The sequence below is a fragment of the Bos indicus x Bos taurus genome, chromosome 19 (genome assembly GCF_003369695.1).
Source record: "Bos indicus x Bos taurus breed Angus x Brahman F1 hybrid chromosome 19, Bos_hybrid_MaternalHap_v2.0, whole genome shotgun sequence".
NCBI classification, from domain to species: domain Eukaryota; kingdom Metazoa; phylum Chordata; class Mammalia; order Artiodactyla; family Bovidae; genus Bos; species Bos indicus x Bos taurus.
The window spans coordinates 40,191,638-40,213,278 of record NC_040094.1 but is presented as its reverse complement, the minus strand read 5'-3'; the positions used below and the strand labels follow the sequence as shown (position 1 = coordinate 40,213,278).

At 52.3% G+C, this 21,641-nt stretch overlaps 1 protein-coding gene across 9 annotated transcripts in view; it reads right to left on the bottom strand.

Annotated features, from left to right (window-relative positions):
• Positions 1 to 1,624: 1,624 nt before the first annotated feature.
• ARHGAP23 (Rho GTPase activating protein 23) overlaps positions 1,625 to 21,641 on the bottom strand; it is an 81,403-nt gene continuing 61,386 nt past the window's right edge. For all 9 annotated transcript variants that reach the window (XM_027519792.1, XM_027519790.1, XM_027519793.1 and 6 more), the window contains 8 exons: positions 21,030 to 21,108; positions 18,407 to 18,480; positions 18,047 to 18,136; positions 17,268 to 17,393; positions 11,295 to 11,336; positions 10,637 to 10,733; positions 8,615 to 8,646; positions 1,625 to 4,096 (listed from right to left, as the gene is read on the bottom strand). In XM_027519792.1, coding sequence (XP_027375593.1) covers positions 3,074 to 4,096; positions 8,615 to 8,646; positions 10,637 to 10,733; positions 11,295 to 11,336; positions 17,268 to 17,393; positions 18,047 to 18,136; positions 18,407 to 18,480; positions 21,030 to 21,108 — 1,563 coding nt within the window. In that variant the 3' untranslated portion in view covers positions 1,625 to 3,073. The remainder of the gene's footprint in view (positions 4,097 to 8,614; positions 8,647 to 10,636; positions 10,734 to 11,294; positions 11,337 to 17,267; positions 17,394 to 18,046; positions 18,137 to 18,406; positions 18,481 to 21,029; positions 21,109 to 21,641) is intronic.

Sequence of the window (21,641 nt, the reverse complement as noted above, 5' to 3'; positions counted from 1 at the left end):
TTATACATTATAAGCCTGTCAAAACAGTTTTGTAATTATCATCTTATGCAACTACCTTTAAACAATAGAGAGTTAAGGACAAACAATAGAAGAATTACAAATAAAGATGTTTATGGGAATTCCCTGGCAGTCCAGTGGTTAGGACTCCCTGCGGAGTCCTCCAATGGAAATTGTACAGGGCATAAATTCGATCCCTAGTTGGGGAACTAAAACTCCACAAGCCATGTGACATGGCCAAAAAATAAATAAATTAATTAAAATATTTATACTGCCTTTTATAATGCCTACATGTTCCCCTTAATGGTGTCCTTTATGTTTTCATATAGATTCAAGTTACCATCTAGTGTATTTCATTTCAGCTCACCGGACTCCATTATTTCTCATAGGGCAGACCTGCTAATGAGAAATTGCCTGCTTTTCTTTACTGGAGATGTCTTCATTTCTCTCTGGTTTTGAAGGAAAGCACAGGGTTTTGATCTGTCGTTGTTTAGTTGCTAAGTCGTGTCCGACTCTTTTGTGACCCCATGGACTATAGCCCGCCAGGCTCCTCTGCTCGTGGGATTTTCCAGGCAAGAATGCTGGAGTGGGTTGCCATTTCCTTCTGCAGGGGATCCTTCTGGCCCAGCGACCAAAGCTGTCTCCTGCATTGGCAGGCGGATTCTTTACCACGGAGCCACCAGAGAAACCCGGTTTTTGATCTATTCTCCCGCAAAGCCTACTATAGCATGAAGGAAGCCCAGTGGGCAGCAACCCTGACCTTATGGCTTTCTGGGCTTAGATTTATCCTGCCTTTACCGCTTATTAGCTGTGTGACCCTGGACAAGTATGTCATCTCTCTGTGTCTAAAGTTTCCTCACATATACAAATGGAGACAACAGTGTTGTGACCATAGCTCCAAAGAGTTTTGGAGGATTAACTAAGGACATATAAAGCCCTTGGGGGCTGGTGTGGGCCCACAATAACACTAGCTCTTAGCCCATGTGCCAATCAAAAACAACCTCTGGGACAGAGGTGGAAGAAGGAAGCAGATTTCAGTGAGCCACTAAGCTCTTCCCAGTTCCAAGGCTCCTCCCTAGGTTCTCTTTGATGACTGGCATCTGTTTTTCCTACAGATGGCTACTAGCATCATCAGAGGCAGCCTGAAGCTGGCAGGAGCGACTATAGAGACATGACATGGAAGAAAGCCCATCCCAGGTTGTAAGCTTACATATGTGAATAAGACAAAGGGCGATGACAGCTGGCCAGCAGGGAGGACCCTGGGCTTTTCCAAAGCCTCCTCTCTGCTGGTCAGCACCTGTGGACCATTCTGAAGGTCCAGACAGCCCTGAGAAGGAAGGTGCCTGTGCCCTTCCTGGTTTCTGCAGGAAAAGAGAGCAGGTGCGTGAAAATCTTCTGCAGTGATGAGGGTCAGCACCCTTCCGTCTTATCTTCTGTGCCCAAGTCATTGCTCAAGCCAGTCTTCCAGGACACCTCCAAGCTACCAGGAAGCAGAGGTTTGTCTCCACTAAGTCACCACCTGGCCCGGCCCCACTGCCCCCGCTCCGTGGGCCAGGTACCTCACTTTCAACCCCTCCCAGCCCCACTCTGTCCCTCTCCTCCCTCCCAAACAACTGAGACAGCTGACTCGTGCCTCAAGGAAGGCCATTTATTTCCAAGATATAGACTATACTGTTCAGACAGGACTTTTCAGAAGCAGGAAATCTTAGTTGTTGCCTAGAGAGGTGTGTCAAGGACACAGTGAAAGGAGACATGCGGACGTCGGGCGGAGGCTTATTCAACACTGTTACAACACTTTTTTAAATGAGCAAAACATCTTTAAAAATCCTTATAAATTCTTTATAATATGTTACACATTTAGAGACAATATTTACAATAAAGGATGAGGGAGGGAGGATCAAGAAATCTACTTTACAGCAAATCTTTGCATAAAACAAGAGGACCGATAGATGTGGCAGTGGGTTCACAACCCCCTGGGCTTCCCTGGGATGAGTGAGGACGTGGGTGGAGAGGCCTGTGATCTGAGATCTATTTACAGCTGTTGGGGGAAGAGAGCGCTGGGTCCTGCCCTTCCTGAAGGAGCAGCCCAGCGCAGATCCCATCCATCTATCTGTGTGTGTGTGAGTGAGTGAATGAGAGTGTGAGAGACAGACAGACACCAAGGATGTTTTCTACCCTCCCTCTTAAAGGGAAGAAGGTGGGGCCCGTGTGCCTGAGCTGTGGAAGGAGCAGGCACAGCTGGAAGAACAAAAAGCGGCAAGAGGTCTAGCAGGGGGACTCTGGACCCTCCCCATGGTCTGGGGCACAGGCAGCTCCCCACGGTCGTAATGTAAAGATTGGGAAAAGGTTGGTGTGGGGAGTAACCCTGGTGTCAGTCCTGCCTCTGTGGAAGGGCCCCACCCGCCTTCTCTGGCTCTGACAAGCAGCAGGGGAGCAGGATCCCGTGTGCAGGGAAGACAGGGAGCCCTGATGGGGGCGGGGGAGGAAAGGGGCAGGAGTGGCAGGAGTTGCTACTGGAAACACTTGGACAATGAGAACACACACTCGCACACACCACCCCGCCCCCACGGACACTATCGCCCCACCTCATCTCCCCCAATATACATACACACGCACCCCGCCTTAGCTGGCAGCTAGGAGCTAATGCGGGCGGGGAGGACAGAGGAAAGGCGTGAGGAGCCCGCATCACCCAGTGTCTTCTCCTTAGTCTGAGCCTTAGGGGCTCCCTATCCACACCCCATGGGCCGATAAGGGTCCCTAAGTGCAGACACAAGGGCCCAGAAGGGCACACTTATCCAGGGGACAGAGACCCTCACAGCCCTGCACGGAGTCCCAGTGGCCTAACCCTTCTCGGTCTCCTCAGCCTCGGAGCCCCTGCCTTCCACTCACACTCCGTGTCCAGCCCCGGCTTCTCCTCTGGCCACTCCCGACCAATTCCAGCGCACAAACCAGAGACACGGCCTCAGCGCCCCCCACTTGCACCCGGATGCTCCCATGGGCGACTAGAGAAGGGGTGCAGGCAAAGACGACTCCTGGGAAACCGGGGCGGGGAGGGGGGTGACGGGCGCGGGCGGTGTCACAGACACTGATGGAGGCGGGAGGCGGCCGAGCGGCGCGGGGGCTGGCTCTGCGGGGCTCCCGGGTCCCCGGGCGCGGGCGGCAGAGAGGCGGCGGTCGACGGGGCCCGCGCCTTGGTGGACTCCAGGCTGCTGAGGCCCGAGTCCTTGTTGTCGCTGTGCGCCCGCGGGCCCGCGGACACCGGAGGACCCCCGCCTCCCAGCTCCTTCCACTCGTTGAAGTTGAGGTCGGTCAGGGGGCTCTGCACAACCACTGTGTGGCGGCGCCAGCTGCTCCGGCGCCGCCGCGTCTCGGGGGACAGCGGCCGCCGCAGCCGCACGGCCAGCATGTCGTCGGCGGTGCCGCGGAGGCGCAGCCGCAGCGCCTCGAGGCGCGAGGGCCGCGAGCCCAGCGCCGCCGCCGCCACGGCCGCCGGGGGGCGCAGCGACTCCTGGCTGCTAGACGAGGCGGAGCCCGGCAGCCCGGCGGCCGCGCCCGCGCCCTCGCCGTCCGCGCGGCTCCGGGCCAGGCGGCGCCGCGCCAGGGTGTCGCCGGGCATCAGGTGGTGCGAGCTGAACGAGGGCCGGCGCGCCGGGCGCCCCCCGGACCCCGCGCCGCCCTCCGTGTCCGTCTCCACGTGGCTCAGCTCGCTGCGCTCGTCGTCCGCCTCGTCCCCCGCGCCCGCCCGCCGGCCCCCGTTGCCCGAGCACACGCTGCGGTCCATGGTAGACAGGGTGGAGTAGCCCGAGACGATCGAGCGCGTGTCCGCGGCCGGCCGCTCCTCCGGCGCCGCCGGGGGGCTGAGGCGTCCGGGGGCCTCGGGGGCGGCGGCTCCCGGCCGCTGCCCCTCCGGCCGATCCTGGGCCCGCGGCGCCGGCGCCCCCGCCTCAGGCTTGTGCGCTTCCTGCTCCGAGTCGTCGTCTGTGCTGCTGCCCAGTCCCCGCGCCTCCCGCCGCTTCTTCCGCTTGCGGTTGACCGCCGAGATGAAGGAGATCGCCAGCATCTCCCGGGTGTACGGCTCCTTCTTGGGGGCCCATGAGCCCTGTGCGGGAGACAGGTCAATGTGCCGGGGGCGGCCTCCAAGCTCCAGACCCTACATCCCCCCCACACCACAGCACCTAATCTTGACAGGGCCAAGCCAAGCCCAGCCCAGCACCCGCACCGTCTGCTGTTCCCCGCCCCGGCCCCCAACCCCGGACGGAGGTCCCAACCAGATCCGCTCTAGAGCCTACCACCCCCGCCCCCTCAATTCTGAAGCCTCCTTGGCGCCTCCTCTGGTCTTAATCCAGACTCGGCTTTTTCCTGCGAGCTGGGGGCTGGTTTCTCACCTCGCCCCAACTTTCATTCCATTCTCCACATCCAGTGTGGCATAAATCCTTTTAAACTCAAGCTCTACTAATAACAGACTCTAAACAGCGAAATGACACTTGACAGTTTGAACCCATTTCACGTATACTATCCTGGGTTATGATACCAGAGCCTGCACCTTTCTCTGACCATAACTCTTCCTTCCCTTCCTCTCCACTCAGTCTCACCAGGAAACCTGCCTTTCCACCTACTCAGTAGGAACAGCCTCTCTGTGGCAACCCACCCAAGTTCATGTCCCTTCCCACCACACCCTAAGCATTTCTGTGGTCCCACCAGCACCCCGCTGGTGGCTCAGATGGTAAAGAATCTGCCTGCGATGCAGGAGACCCAGGTTGGATCCCTGGGTCAGGAAGATCCCCTGGAAAAGGGAATGGCACCCACTCCAGTATTCTTGCCTGGAGAATTCCACAAACAGAGGGCTACAGTCCATGGAGTCACAAAAAGTCGGAAAGGACTGAGTGACTAACATTTTCACTTTTTTTCCCCACCAGCTCTCCACCTCCACAATCCCCAACTCCAGATCAATCCAACCACCAGTTCTGCTGCCAAAAGTGGCTTAAGAATCCTGCACAACCTGATGGTTTGGATTGAAGCCACTTCCAAATTGTGATTTACAGCTGCAACGTGGGCAACTTTCTGCCACTGTTCTCACTGCTGAGCCTGTGGGTGGTTTTTGGTCCTGGCCTTCCATGATCCCCTAGCAGAGCCCAAGCTGCCCATCACTGCCTCCTCCACCTGGTTTTTAATCCTGCCTTTCTGGCCTCTCCTCTGTCTCCTGGGAGGCTCGTTTTCCTCTTCCTACCCCTTAAGAAGCCATGCTCTCAGGGCTCTGTTCTCAGCCCCTTTTTTCTTCTCTCTCCCTGGGAATATCCTGCCCCCGAGGTCTCCCTCTCCAACACCAAATTCTTTATTTCTCGAGCTCCATCCAGAACTCCTCTTCTAACTGCAAATCTGCCTCTACCAAGGGGTCTGCCAACACCTGAAACTCACCTACCTGGAGCCACATTACATTCCCTACCCCTGCCCTTGACTGCCAACATTCATGTCCTTACCTCAGGTGACTCTGACTCCTCCCTCTCCCCTCCTCCCTCTAGATTCTCCAGAAATGACTCCCAAAGTGGTTCATCCCATTATCCTGTGTTCAGACCCTCACTCTGCCTTTTCTAGACCTTTCTGCCCTCTCCAAAGAGGATTCCCTGCCTCCACCCTTGCCTCATCCTAGCCCCTCCTCCTCAAGAGCAGTCAGTCCTTCTAAGGCAAGGCAAGAATCTGACTGCCTCCGGCCTCTGCAGGACGAGACCCCCATGAGGATAAAGCACAGACACAGGGCCCTCACAACCTGCCTGAGGCCCCTCTGCCCTGACCCCAACTGAACACAGCCGTCACTCAGGCGGTTCAGACCCTTCCCTTGATAGGTCTTGCACTTTAACACTGGCAGCCCTTAGTTGTGCCCCGCTCCCCACCCTATTTATGGGATGAACTCTTAAGTCCACCTACTAGGCGCAGTGCAAACACAGCATCCTCTGTACAGCAGCCTCCCACCCAGCTCTCCCTTTGGCTGAGCTGGGAAATCCCTTCTCTACCTGTTACATAGACCTTTGAAAATACACATACAGCAGCTCTTTCTCACATCAGAATAGCTTTGTTTCCACATCATCTGTATCAAACCCTGAGTCCTTTGAGAGCAAGGTCGCGTGGCTCATGTTTGCATCCATGACTCCTAGTACAGTGCCTGTCACATAAGAGGCACTCGAGAAATGTTAAGTGATTAAACAAATAGGTGAACGAACGTAGGAAGCTCAGTAGACGCAGATGCTGGGACTGGTCCCCTGCTGGGCTGGAATGAATGACCTGCCCTGCCACCCGTCTCACAGGCCACCTTCTGTTGCAGCCACAGTATAACAGGCACACCTCAGAGATACTGCAGACTCAGTTCCAGACTGCAGCAATAAGGCAAATACCTCAATAAAGCAAGTCACATGAATTTTTTGGTTTCACAAAGCATATGAAAGTTATGTTCACACAGCAGTCTATTAAGTGTGCACTAGCACCATGTCTAAAAAAGTGTACGTAGCTTAATTTAAAAATACTTCATTGCTGAAAAACACTAAACAATACCTGTGCCTTCAGGGAGTCATAATCTTTTTGGAAAAGTAACATCAAAGATCACTGATCACAGAACACCATAACGAATATAATTACCATGAAAAAGTTTGAAACAGCACAAGAATTATCCAAGTGTGAACAGAGACACAAAGTGAGCAAATACTGTTGGAAAAATGGTGTCAACAGACTTGCTCAACATAGTGTTGCCACAAACGTTCAATTTGTTTTAAAAAAAAAATAAGTGTAGTAGCCGTAAAGCACAAAGGAAAGTGTAAGAAAATGAGGTCAGCCTGCAGGGGACGGAGACACAGCGCTGCCTCCCATGACTGCCGCCCTCTCTCATATCAGTTAGCTCTGAGAAAACCGGAGTCTGTCAGGGATTCAGGATTCACAGGCCTGCGGCTCCTGGGCCGCGGCTGCCCACACTGTGTGACTCTAGAAGGCACCGCCTAAAGCTGTGTGAGCTGCAGCGCTGCTACAACCAGCGTGAGGCGCGTGGGGGCCTCTTCCCTGGCCTTCCTTCCTGGCCTGTGCTCTCTGGGAGACGTGAGAGACCGCTGGGCTCATCTGATCAAATTACACTCTCATCCTGGCGAGTTACAGAAGCAATGAGGTCAGAACGGCCACTTCTAGGGAATACAGAGGTCAGGAGGTTCACATATAGGTTGAGGGGTCAGTCCAAAAGAGGCTACAGGAAACCAGGGGTCTGGCATGAGCAAGGGGTGGAGGTGACAAGGAACTAAATTCAGGTCACTATAATTAATTTGCTCCCTGCCATAGAAGTCTTGTGATGGACTGAGCTCCCTGTCGCCAGAGGTGTGTAAGCAGAGGCTCTATGGAGAGGTTACAGTGGACTTCTGCACTAGACTAGAGCAGCCTTCCTTCCTTCTGGGCTTTCATCTGACATATAATGAACTAATGAATATTTATTATAAATAATGAATATATAATATATGTATATATATGTTGATATATAATGAATATAATGATTAGATAACATAATGTGCTTGGTGTCAGGCACACTGATTTTTCTGGGACTCAGCCAGTGCTTAGAGATCCAGAAAGAAATAAGCCCAGTTTGACCAGACAACATTTAGCTGATTTCACCGACTACTATGGACAGAACTGTTCCCCACCCCCAAATTCATATGTTGAAGCCCTAAGCCCCCAGTGTTATGGTACTTGGGGCATTGGGGAGGTAATTTTATATGCGGTCATGAGGGTGGGGCCCTTATGGCTGCATTAGTGCCCTTATAAGCAGAGAAACCAGAGAGCTTGCTCTTCGTCTCACATGCACACCTGTTCACTTTCTCTTTGCCATATGAGTACATGGTGAGAAAGCAGCCATCTACGAGCCAGTTCTCACCAGAAACTGACCGTGCTAACACCTTGATCTTGGACTTCTAGTCTCCAGAACTGTGAGAAAATAAATTTGTTTACACACCCCTGGCCTTCAAGCTCTAACCTAACAGTTGAGCAGGGCTCATCTGGGGCAGGCATCCTTGCCCTACTGGGCAGGCTCTGGAACAGGCAACTAGCTGCCTATGAGACCTGGTTCAGAGAACCAGCTTAGGCTTCGTTGTTTTCAATGTCATTGATTTCTGTTCTTATCTTTATTATTTTCCTTCATTTGCTTTGGGCTCTGCAAAGACCTTAAAAACAATCATTATATCACTCATAGTTGTTGTTAACCCCATTTACGAGGGTAGGTATTATCCTCATAAATAGTATGAGGAAGCTGAGGATCTTAAAGAAGTTAAACAACTTGCCTAATGTCCCAAAGCTACCAAGTGGTGGAGCCAGGACATGGGCCCACAACTGTCTGTGCTCCTAACCAGTAGGCAACACTGCCTCGGGCCACCAAACTCCCAAGCCAGAGCCTCTACTTCATCAATTATCTCCCCAAGCACTGCCAAGGTGAGCGAACTCAGCTTATCCTGGACACTCAGGTGTTTCCCACCTTCCTTCCCAGTGACTAGCAATCTTCTTCAAGATTCTAATCACAACTCTCCCAATTGTTGTGACCAAAAAGCAAGTGGGCTGGCTTGTACAGGGATATAACTTTCAGAATTGCTGTGGCACTTACCTTAGACTTGGCTGAACTACAGGTGGTGGAACCTGTTGGTAAGAAACAAAGGAAAAATGAAAGTTGGATTGGGCAAGAGAAGGCTGATTCTTGTGAACACAATTCCCTCTCCTCAACAGCTTCAGAAACCAGGGAGTTCAGAACCCTGAGCTCTCCCCAGGTCCTGGGAGCGCGGTGGACTTCTGATGTCATTTCCTGGGGGATAAGGATGGAGTGGAGAAGGATGTCAATCACCACTTCCTTTTGAAGCAGGAAGTGACATCAGGCCCCTGGACCTGCATTTGCCCAGGGTTAAGGGCAAGGCGGACTTTTCTTTGGCCTCTCCCCTCCCCTCCTGTCCCTGTTACTCTGAAGCACTAGAGAGAAAACGCCAAACATCAGATGCAGTTCACAGAAACCACCACAATACACAGCAAATCACAGATGCTCTGGAAAAATGGAGACCACACAGTGCACAGAGAGGGGCGCTCTATACCTACCCTCACCCCCGACTTCAGGGACATGAGAGGGCAGAGGGACCATGTGAATGATGGGGCACAGGGCAGACAGGAAATGGGCAGGGCAGGAGGTAGGGAGGGCTGGTGATTACAGCCTGGAAAGCGTCTACCTCCAGACCAGAGGTCAGGCTGTCCTCAGGGGCAAAGGCCCTGTTTACTATCAGAGTTATGAAGGAATGTGGGTTCCAGTCCCTTATTAACACTGGGGTGGGGAAGGACCCAGAAATAAGTCTTGCAGTGCTGTCCCCAGGACTGGGGAAGGAGCAGGCCCACCCAAGGATCTCTGGGGGTCTGAAGGGGGGCAGGTGCGGTTAATCCACACTCTCCAGCAAGCAAGTTAGATGCCTCCTCCCCAGCCCTCCCCTGCACACAGTGAGAGCAGATGGGCTGACCACACAGCGACACACACGGGCAGGAGAGTGGCAGCAGGTGATTAGAAGAGACGGGGGGCTCCTCTCGGCCATCCCCACCCCCACGTCCTCTGGCCCCCTCCCCAGCCTGCCTCTTGCAACTAGGGGTGCTGTGGTATGCCTCTGTCAGAGACGCAAGGGGGGAGGTCACCCACAGAGTGGGAAGTTAGTGGCTAGAGCCAGAAGGCTACCCTCTTGTCCCTGGACTCCTCTACTATGACAGCCAGACCCCTGGGAGCAGGACTAGGGGCTGAGTGACCAGGGGCTCTGATTTCGGGAGCAGGAAGAGCCAGCCTTCAGAGGCGGCCGACGCAGGAGCTATAGATGCAGAGAGGCTTCTGGGATGGCATCACTGAAGTCTGGAGATGCTGGGTCCCACTACCAGCCAAGCCTACTCCACCCAGATAATCAGAAGTGGCCAAGCTCAGCACAAAGAGAAAGCCATAGAGTAGGGGGGCCGGGGGGCTGTGGAGGGCAGCCATGTGGTGCCCAGGCTTCCTGGCAAGGGGACCCGACTTGGCTCTAACAAGTGCTTCCTTCCTCCTGAGAAGGGGCTTTCCGATGGGAGGCCGGTACGCTGTTAACAAGCGTGGGGAGCTGGACTGTAGGGGAGAGGTCCTCACCGCCCTGGACAGCTCTGCCTGTCCCTTGCCCCATGCCTGCCCAGCCTTCTTATAATCACCCGCCACTGTTAGTGACCGAGGTCGCAATGCCACACTGTACCCTTTAAATCTCCAACAGGTCCGCTGGAGGAAGGAAGGGAGGAGAAGAGAAGAGCAGGATCCAGGGGATGGGGGGAGAGCACAGGGAGAAGAGGGAAGAGGGGAGGAGGGGTGCAAGGAGAAAAGGAAGAAAAATTAAAAAGAGGCACGTGCCCAGGACACAGCCCTCGAGAAACAAAAAGCTCAGGAAAGAAACCGGTGAAAACAAAGGTCCTACCCAACCCAGGGCAGCCGAGGAGGCGGAAGCCCCCGCCACAGCCCAGCCCAGTGGTGGGGCAGGGAGGGGCCCCGTGGGGCAGGAGCAGGGCAGCTGGGCGCCTGGCCAGGCATCTGGGACCCTCAGGAATGCAGATCCCATGGCCTCTTCACCTCTTCCTGGGCCCGTGCTCTCACCTGAGCCTGGCTCTCCAGGTGGCACTGTCCTGCCAATGTTAGGCAGGAGGTACTCGATGTTTGGCACTGACTGAGGCTCCTTGTCATCCACGGGAGTCTGCAAACAGGAGAAGGGTCAGGCCCACGGCCTCAGATGGGTGACTGCAAACCCCTTGGAACGGGAAACCCTGAAGACAGGGCGCAGGTCTCCTCCATCAGACTGGGGCTCACCGGCTCAGGGAGTGTTCCCTCATCAGCCAGGGACTCCAGGGCAGTCCTACATGTCCCTGCCTTCCCCACACCTTGGCTGAACCCTAAAGGCCTCACTGCTCCCTCCACTGAGGGTAGGGTCTGTGTCTCCGCCATTAGACTGGACCTTCCTAAGCCCTCTGTCCTCCTCATAAGATTGGAGGGCAGGGTCTGTCTTTGCTACTGGACTCAGACTCCTTAGGGCATGGCCTCCATCTCCCCCTCAGACTTGGGGTTCATGAAAGTGAGGGCTGTATCTCCCATCAGACTGGAGGCTCCTGAGGAGAGGGCCTATGCTTCCTCCAACAGACTGGGATGTCCTAAGGGCAGGAACCTTCTCCTGCTTCAGACTTCCTGCCCACCCCACCCACCTGGGATGAGGGCCCACCACCAACCTGACCCCACCCCACCGCCCCTCTGCATCACTCACTCTCTCTCCCTTGTCCTCGCTGTCGCTGAAGAACCAGTCTGACTGCAGAGGAGACAAAAGGAAGTGATGGAATCAGCGTGGGAAGGAGCTGAGGGAAGACAGGGAGACAAGAGCTCCCAAACTGCTCGGTTCAGAGGACCCACTCAGGCACCTGATGGAAAAGTTGGGACCCAGTGTGGAAAGGAAACACAGCCTGGAGTGGGAGAGGGTCCGAGTACAGAGAGATGCCCGGCTCAGGACAGCTTCTCTCTGCCTGTTTTTCACCACGCACAGTCCCTGCACATCACCACAGCCACTCCCTATTGCAAACCAGAAGAGAGGGGTGCAGCAGCGCCATCTAGTGCCAGCGAGTTCCGCTGCAGGGAGAAGGCCAGCCCCCGCGACTGTAGCTGTGTGTATCCCACCCCAGGCTGGGGTGGGTGCCCCAACCCCAGATAACAGGGTTGGTGCCCCCAACCCCAGATAAGGCAAGTGCCTACAGTGAGGTGTCAGGAGGTTCCCCGAGGGTCAGGGAGGCAAGGGTGTTCTCATACATGCCAAACAGAATAGAAAATAAAAATCCCACTCAAATATATTTTGATGATAACACCCTAAAAGTTTTCTGAAAACCAAAAACATTGCTTACATGTGAACAGGTATCAGCCTTAACTAGAACTTTCAGCAGCAACAGATACAAGATGACATGAAAGTAATATTTTTTGATGTGTTTCTGAACTAAAATTTAAGAGATTTTTAATCTAGAATTTTATATCTTGCTAAACTCTCATTTAAATTTGAGTGTGAAATAAAGCTATTCTAACATCAGAAAGTTTGCTACATGAAGATTCTCTTAGCTGACCTCATGAGCAAGTAAATAAATAAATCCAGGAAAGAATAGGAAGTTCTAAGAAGTAAAGATGGATAATAGTGTAGAAAAGTCAATTGTTATCAAACTAAGCAATGATTGCACACATACATATACAAACAGGCACCAAGTATACCCGTGACAATGTGGACTTCAAATTCATAGGGAGGAACTAGTGACAGGTGAAAATATACTAAGGTACTCGACCCTTAGATGTGGTGGAAGGAAGACGTGGACACTGATAAACTTTAGAAATTGATAGTAAAAATTCAACATGACTACAGGCTTTTTGCAATTGTATCATTCAACATAAGTATGGGTTTTATAAAATGTGTGAGTTTTATATCAGGAAAATAAAATCAACCCATACAAAGGTAGGAAAGAAGATGCCATTTAAGATGGCAGAAATAAGTCCTGACAGTACAGAAATTACAAAAAGTAAATGAGCTAAGCTCACTAACTGAAAGTTAAAACACAGGGAGTATTATTTATATTTATGGATATCTTTATACTTAAAATTAGCATGTAGAAGGTGGATTGAAAAGACATGCGTTAGCCTATTTTAGAGTGGTAATTATTGGGGGCTGCAGAGTGGGCTTTGGAATGAAGGGAGGAAACAAGGAGACTTGCAAAGTTGATTATGACCTTGGGTCACGAACTTCAGTTATTATTCATCATAATCAGGCATATGATTAACTCAAATAAGCAGCGCAGAACAGGAACAAGGAAGAGACAGAGGAAAAAAGAGATGACGAGGGGGAAACGCAAGATCTAGAGTCAGTCACTCAGGGCTCCAGTTCACCTGAGGTAAACCACCTCTCTGAGTCTACTTACTTATCTTTAAAATGGGCATGATACATGAGTATCTACTTTGAGAACTGTGCTGCGGATTAAAATAAAATACCGTATGGCCGTTATCGAAAAGACAAGAAATAACAAGTGTTGGCGAGGATGTGGCAAAAACCCTTGTGCGGTGCTGGTGGGAATGTAAAGTGGTGCAGCCACTGTGGAAAACAGTATGGAGGCTTCTCAAAAAATTACAAAGAGAATTACCATATGACCCAGAAAATTCACTTCTGGGTATTTATCTGAAGGAAATGAAAACATATACGCACCTCCCTGTTTGTTGCAGCCTCATTTACCATAGCCAAGACACGGAAGCAACCTAAGTGTCCATCAATGGATGAATGCATAAAGAAAATGCAGTCTATATGCCCAGCGGAATATTATCCAACAGTAAAAAAGAAGGAAACCTTGCCATTTGAAGCAATACGGATGGACCCTGAGGGCATTATGCTAAGTGAAATTCAAAGTCAGGCAGAGAAAGACAAACACTGTAAGATCTCACTTACATGTGGAATTTGAAAAAAAATAATCCAGGCTCATAGATACAGACAACTGATTGTTGGCTGCAGGGGAAAAGGGATGGGGAGGTGACTGAAATGGGCAAAGGTGGTCAAAAGATATAAACTTCCAATTGTAAAATGAATAAATAAGTCGTGAGGATGTAATCATGGTGACTACAGCTAATAATACTGCATTGTATATTTCAAAGATGCTAAGAGAGTAGATCTTAAAAGGCTTCATCAAATAAGAAATTTTCTATGTATGGTGTTGGACATTAGCTAGACTTTTGGTGCTGATCATTTCACAATCTATACAAATATTGAACCATCATTTTGTATACTTGAAACTAATATGTCAATACATCTCAGTTTTTAAAAAAAGCGAAAAAGAAATACTGTATGTAAAGCATTTAGTACAACAAATAGTGTATAATAAATGTTAGCTATTACTAAAAGGTGCAGTTCCTAGAGACAGACTGTCTAGAAGGAGCCCTAAAAACCCAGCCTCTAACTCAGGTTTAAGAGTACCTGAAAGTGCTCTGAGAACCCGGAAGGCTACAGGAAGCTTCTGGACGTCTACGGGAAGCTTCCGGATGGCCCGTGGTTCTCTGGAAGAATTCACACTAGCTCAGGCCACCCTGCTTTTGCACATGCCGTTCCCTCTGCCTGGAATGCTCATTCTCCCTTCTCTGCCTGGCTAACCCTAGTGCCTTTCAGGAACTCCCTGACTCTGGTTGCAGCCCTGCACCCAGGGCTGGGCTGGGTCCTTGCATGTGGCTTCCCTGGATATAGCCCAGAAGTGCTGCCTTCACTGGGCAGCGTGCCTTCAGGGCAGGGTCTGAGCTCCATTCACCTCTGTGCTGCCAGCACCTGCATTTGTATCTGGTATGGAACAATGACAATGGTGGTGATGATGGCAATGGTGATCAATAAGCTAACCCTTGTATAACACTTACTACCTGCCAGGCACCATTCTAAGTGCCTTACAGATAATAACTCATGCAACCCTCACAATAACACTGCGAGACAAACAGGTGAGGAAACAGAGGCACAAAAAAGGTAACTAACTTGTCCAAGGCCCCACAGCATATAAGGGGCAGAACCAGGGTGCAACCTCAGGCAGACTGGCTCCAGGGGCAGTATCCTGAGCCCCTGCATCAGTACTTCTCAACTGGGGTGACTGTGCCCCTCCAAGGGGGCATTTGGTGACATCTGGAGACACTTTCAATTGTCACAAGTGGAGGGAGCCTCCTGGCATCTGGCCAAGAGATGCCACGAAACATATTATCAGCCACAGGACAGCCCCCAACAAACAATGGTCTGGCCCCAAAGGTCACTAGTGCCGGGTTGAGAAGTTCCAGTGCATGCACAGTAGGAATCACCACGTTTGCTGAGTGAATAAATGAACAAATGCCTCAGCATGGTCTTTGTTTCGGTTTTAGCTAGCTTAGTAATCATGAGTATGAGCTGGCTGGTGACTTGCTGCCGGGTGGCTGAACACTTAGGTTTGGTTATAACTCGGCCATATCTTGCTGTGGGACCCTGAGCAAGTCACCATTCCTCTTCAAGCCTCGGTTTCTACTCTCTGTACAATGCAAGGTCAGGTCTCATAACTTAAGGCCCCTTCCAGCTCTGCTGTCCAAAAATTCCATGGAACACAGAACCCCCAGGCAGGGAGGCAGGGGTGGTCACAGCTGAACCTCCCAGTGGGACGGGAGGTCATGTCACCCACGAATTCCAACCACCCACTCACTGGCCAGGGGCTCAGAGCCAGAGCAACTGCTGCCACAAATTCTGCCCTGCCTGGGCTCGGGACTACACTGGGATTACCCTGGCTCAAGAGTCTCTGTGCTAGACAGACTGGCCAACTTGGGTGGGTTGGCTCAGTGGGCTCAGTGTGAATGAACAGGCAGCTCACTTTCTTGACAATTGACAATCATCCAGGGCTGATTACTTTAATGCCAACGGGGCAGAAAATGGAGAGGTGCATGTTTGGTCATTCCCCAGAAATGATTTCCTCAGTGGGAATGCCCAGACTGGCATAACCTCAACAACAAATCATTCATTCATTCATTCATTCAACCAATACTGAGGGTTCACTCTATGCCAGGCACAGGGTCAGAGCTGGGGTTACACCTATGAAGGAGACCAATGTACTCCACCTCCCACACCCTACCCAGAAAAGATGCTGCCACTGGCTGGGGATGTCCCCCTGAGACCCTAGGGTAGGGGAAGTGGACACACTTTGGGCCTCCCATCTCCCTGAAGGTCCTGACACTCCAGCTGACCAAGGCTTTGGGCTTCTTTGGACTTCGCTAGGAGTCAGGGGGCCAGTCTCCCTCTCTTCCTCACTACCTTCCCCACCAAGCATACACTCATGGGGGCTCCATGGGTTCCTCGTTTGGGGAGCTGAACTTTTCCAAGGGAGGAAAGCTTCCCCATACCAAGGCCTCATCAGGATCTCTGACACTGCCCAGCAGCCTTGGCCTCCCCAGCAGCTCTGGAGTGGGCCTCCGGGCTGGTGGTCCCAATGTTAGAGTGAGAACAGGCCTCGACATACCCTCCTATGGCTCAGAGCTCTGACACCCAGTGAAGGAAGGAAAGGAGCAGGCAAGGCCAGCCATCATGACCAAAGTCTACCCACAGCCTGACTCGGCTAACTCTGACCACCTCGCTCACTCAAGAGCCAGCTCTAGGGTGGACCCAGGAGTCGGCCCTCCCATTCAGTGGGGAGTAAAGCAGAGGAGTTGGTCAGACAGACCTGCCTTCAAATCCTGAGGCTGCTACTTAATAGCTGTGTGATCTTGAAGAAATCGCTTTTCCTCTCTGAGCCCCAGTTTCCTCATCTGTAACAGGAGTAACATGACCTGGCTTATTCCCTTCCCTAAAGTGTCTATGAGTTGCCGTTTCCTACTGCAGGGGATCTTCCTAACCGAGGAGTCGAAACCACATCTCCTGCATTGGCAGGTGGATTCTTTACTACTGAGCCACCAGGGAAGTAAACCCTTTTTTTGACCAGTTGCCCATCTTATTTCTCCTGGCAGGAGGGTTTTGATTCCATTCTTTGTGGGTTAAACCACAGGTCCCACCAAGATTTGGAAATGGAAAAATCAATGATTCATAAAAACATCTCTGAGTGCCCCTAGAAGGGGGCAGTGCTGCCCTGGGTTTGGCGCTTAAAAAAAAGAGAAAAAAAAATAAAAAGCCTCCTGCGCCTTCTGCTGGCCATTCTGGGTTCTCATCCTGTGGTGGATAATAAGACTCCTTAGAAACCACAGGCTCTTGTGGGGCCTCCAGGCAGCCTTAAGGAGGAAGGTGACCAGCCCAAGACATGGAGACCACGCAGCCAGATACTGCCCCAGCCCATCATCCTCCCTGCCCCATCTGCCTCCCATTCCCCAGGGAATCACCATTTTTCCCTTAAAGTCTCAGTGGGCCTGCAGGGAGAGTGCTGTCCCATCTGTCTGCCCAGTTCTGCTTGGACATCTCTCCCGTGGGTCACCTTCTGAAGGCACCCCGCTTCTTTCAACCCTTCTGCCCTCCAACCCAGCAGCAGCTCTCCCTGACCTTTCTCCTCCCTCTGTCCCACACACACATCCTGGAAACTCAGCGGCTCCTGGTTGTCCCGCTGGGGACAGGCATTCAGGATTCATACCTGCCTGGCCTTAAAATGCAGGCTACTGCTTCTGAAGGGCCTCCTGCACCCCCGGAGCATTTTCCACATCTTTCCCTGGGCACACCCACCCCGGCGAGCAGGAGCCAGGGCCCAGGGAGGCCGCTTACGTGCTGGATCAGCGTCTCTACAATCTTGTAGCGGTCAGGCATGTGGGTCACCATATCTGCCATGTTGTCCTCAGACGTCCTCACCAGCGTCGGCCCGAAGACCAGGGCCAAGTTCCGGGGCTCCATCTGGGCAGGGGAGGGAAGCGGATCAGTGTTAGTCTCCCTGTGAGCTTTGACCTCCAGGCCCCTGGGCCTCCCTGACTCTGGGCCCCTCTGGCCCCCAGCCCGACCACATCCTGAGCTGGTCCTGGCCTGGGGCCATGTGCCTCCTTGCTGGGCATGGAGGTGCCTGGTAAGTAGAGAATAGGCCCCACTCAACCCCAGGCCCAGCTCTCACGGGCAGTTCCCCACCTGCACACCCGTACTGTCTAGCAATGGGAGAGGCCAGAGTGAAGACCCACTGGACGTCCCAAGGGTGTTTTGGACTGGCAGGAATCCTGTATGTCCCCTCATTCTACCCCCCTGCGGAACTAGAAGATATAGGGGTTTGCTTACGAAAACGCAACGCAAGGGACCCAAGCTCAGTCAGAGGGTAGATTCCACCAGACACAGAGTCTGAGGCTCTCTGCCTCTGAAGACCCTCAGAAATTCAGGAGCCGGCTCAGGAAGAAGTACTGGCCAGTATGTGGGGGCAGCGGGACAGAAGGACCCCCTAGGTCGGAGGGCGGGGCCAGTGAAGCCTGAGGTTACCTGACCTGGAGGAGCTTACTGAATAGAATATGCTGAGGAGACCCCACTAGGCTTCCCTCCCCCACACTTCAAACTGGAGCTGGACCCACCTTGTTTTTCTCTGAGTGGTCGGCAATGGTCTTCAGATGACTCACGAGGAATTTGAGTGTTTCATAGTAGTGTCCTGGGAGATCCCGGATCTGGGTGGGAGAAGGAAGGGGCATGGGACCAGGCTGTGATGGCTTCCACCTCCCCACTGCCCCTCAAAGGGGCTCCGCTGCCATATCTCAGGGGGTCTGGAACCCACTCTCTAACTGTCCCCCGGGGATAGACAGAGGAACTGAGGCCCTGAGGAGAGAAGGGCTTGCCGAGGTCACGGGGGAAGCTGGTGGCACTGGGCTTGGGCTCCTGGGGCCGCAGCGCTCGCCTGTCCAGTCTGCCCTTCGCCCAGCAGCAGCCCCCCTCCTTACCAGCTTCCGCAGCGTCTTCAAGCGCTCCCTCGAGTCTTCAATGCGATTGGCCTCGATGAAGTCGTTGTATTTGTCTAGAACAGTGAGGATTCTTTAGAGAGGGGGGCTTCCGGGCTGAGGAGGCCCTGCGGGGAGGTCATGTTTGTGCTGAGGTTGTTCAGTTGGTGGGAGGGGGGCTCCAGGGCCCTAAGTTCATGTGACCAAACCCACCGCAGCTGCCCTCAGGGGTGCGCCTGACCTGGAGAAGCCCAGGCGTGCTCGTTTGGGAAGAAGTGAGACCTCAGCTGCCTGTTGACCCTGGAGAAGGGGTCCCTGCCCCAGGCTCCAGGACAAGGACACCACGAGGTTAGAAGACAGGTTACCTAGAAAGAGGGAGGGCCCTTTCAGCCTCCAAACACTCCTCCCCATCTGTATCAGGGTTCCCCCACCTCCCCTCAGAAGAAGTCCACGGGGAACTTTAAAAAAGGGAACGTGGTAAGTTCATCCTGAAATACACCTGGATGAGAGAATGTGCAAAGACAGCCAAGAATATTCTCCAAGGGAAGAATGATGAGGGAGGACCTGCCAGTGAGAAACTGACACGGACTAAAACCATCGTACAGCTCAGGCAACGTGACGCTGATGGAAAGGGGAAGAAGGGTCAGAACTGAAAGGAGGGAGACAGGCCCTGTGGATCTACAGGAAAAAGTGTGTCCGACTCTTCGCGACCCTCTGGACTGCAGCCCACCAGGCTCCTCTGTCCATGGGATTTTCCTGGCAAGAACACAGGAGTGGGTTGCCATGCCCTTCTCCAGGGGATCTTCAAGTCAGTGGGGAAGGATGGTGGTGTCGATAATGTCCTGCGGACTATTAGCTATCTTGTCGGGAAAATAAATCCATTTCTAGCTCATGTAATACACAAACAAATCTAACTGCATTACAGAGTCAAAAATAATACTTATTCAAGTATTGGGAAAAATAAGAAAATATTTTTATAATCATAAGGTATTCCTAAACACTCATGTTTACGTATGTATCTCAGCACAGAATCCATTAAAGGTTAATCTCCTAGTAATGACAGAAGTGAAAATGAAAACAACAGTGAGATGCCATTTCCCCTCTCTGATCAGCAAAACTTTAAAATATTAATAACATCATCCAGTGTGATGGGGACGTGGGAAAGTATCTTACACCACCAGCGGCAGTGTGAGCTTGGGTCAGCTCCTCGGCATGCAACTTGACTTTAGCTTTCAAAAATGCTTTCCAGGACTCTGACCCAGCGAGTCCATGTCTAAGAATCTACCTCTGGGATCCTGGTCCAGGCATGCAGGGACACAGTCAAGAAAAATCATTATAACGTGTATTGAAATAGCAAAAATGTGAAGGCAATCTAAATATCCATCAGTAGGAGAGTGATTGAGCTTCTCAGGTGGCTCAGTGGTAAAGAATCTGCCTGCCAAGCAGGAGACACGGGTTCGATCCCTGGGTTGGGAAGATCCCCTGGAGAAGGAAACAGCAACCCACTGCAGAATCCTTGGCTGGGAAATCCCAAGGACAGAGGAGCTTGGTGGGCTACAGTCCATGGGGTACCAAACAGTCAGACACGACTCACCAACTAAACAACAACAAGGGGAGTGATTAGACAATTTACTGTCTATTCAGGCTGGGAAACACTATGTGGTTGATTTAAAAGGAAAACAAGGTCGAGCTCTTTGTACTGACACGAATGAATCTCAAAATTAACGAGCCTCCTTCTGCTGAGAACCACGCAAGCAGCGGAGCCACTCGCTCACAGGACTCCTGACAACTGGCTGTGTCTGTCTTGTCCCAGCTCATGTCAGTGACAGCAGATTGGGATCCTGAAGCCAGCCATGGCAGGAGTATCTATACTGTAGAAACTGGAAAGTGCTATCATCGCAGCTTTATTCCTTTCAGAGCCAGATGAAACAGCTACCAGCATCACCCAACTGCAAGCCCTATGTAGGCACGTGTGTCTTTGTCACACGTGTGAGAGGAAAAAGGAAAGTGAAAGTCGCTCAGTCGTGTCCAACTCTTTGCGACCCAGGCCAGAAGACTGGAGTGGGTAGCCTTTCCCTTTTCCAGGAGATCTTCCCAACCCAGGGATCGAACCCAGGTCTCCCACATTGCAGGAGGATTCTTTATCAGCTGAGTCACAAGAGAAACCCCGTGTAACAGGGTCTGGAAGCAAACACAGTGCACTGTTAACAAGGAGCTCAGCAAACGGCCAAGAGCTGGGCTCTGGGGACAGATGCCTGGGGTTGAATTCTGGCTCTGACACTTACAACCTCTGTGACCTCGGGCAAGTCACTTAACCTCTCTGTGCAGCAGCTCCCTCATCTATGGGGTGGAAATAATAGTACCTCCTCATGGATTTGTAGGGAGTAGTGCCTGGCACATGGTAAATGCCCAGAAAATGTTAGGATAACCTCTGTGGACAGGAAACGGGAAGATGACTGTGTTCACTTTATTTATATCGGTACTGATGAAGTTTTTTACAAGCATGTGTTTCTTTTGTATTAAACCCCCAAAGTAAAACCACACACTCAATTTAAAAAGCAGTCAGGATGCAGCATAGATAGGTACTCCCTCCCCCTTCCATCCTCCACGTCCGCCCCCAACTCACCATCAGTGAAAAGAGGCTCAGGTAGCTTTCGGAAGAAGGACTTGAGCAGGCTGCTGATCACGTTGAGGTCTTGCCAGCGCTGGGGAGGGGGCAAAGACATAAGGCTGTAGTCAGGCCCCTCCCCGGTGTCCACGCCTCCATGCTGGTCCAGCCCCAGAGCCCAGTCCAGCCCGGTTCTGGCCTTCTCTGGGATCTACTGATACCATACCCAGCTCTGCCCAGACCAAGGGTCACTGGGCTAAGAATACCCACTACAGCAGAACAGAGTCCCCAGCCAGGTCCAAGCCCCTTGAGCCCCTAGCCCCAGTGCCCTGCTCCAGCCAGCCATTTGTCCCTCCACAGAAGGGGGACAGAAGTGAGCAAAACCCACCCCCACATGAGCCTGCCCACTGGACCTGCTGGTGCCAACTCCTGCTGGTCTAAATCACGAATTCTCAAGAAGGGACGTTGGAACTGTTTGGTTTTCACACCTGGGGCACGCCACTGGCATCGAGCGGACAGAAGCCTGGTGCTGCTAAACTTCCTCCAGTGCACAAGACAACCTTCCACAAGAAAAGAGTTATTCTGCCGGAAGTGTCAAGGTTGAGAAACTGGGCTAAACAAATGGTTGTT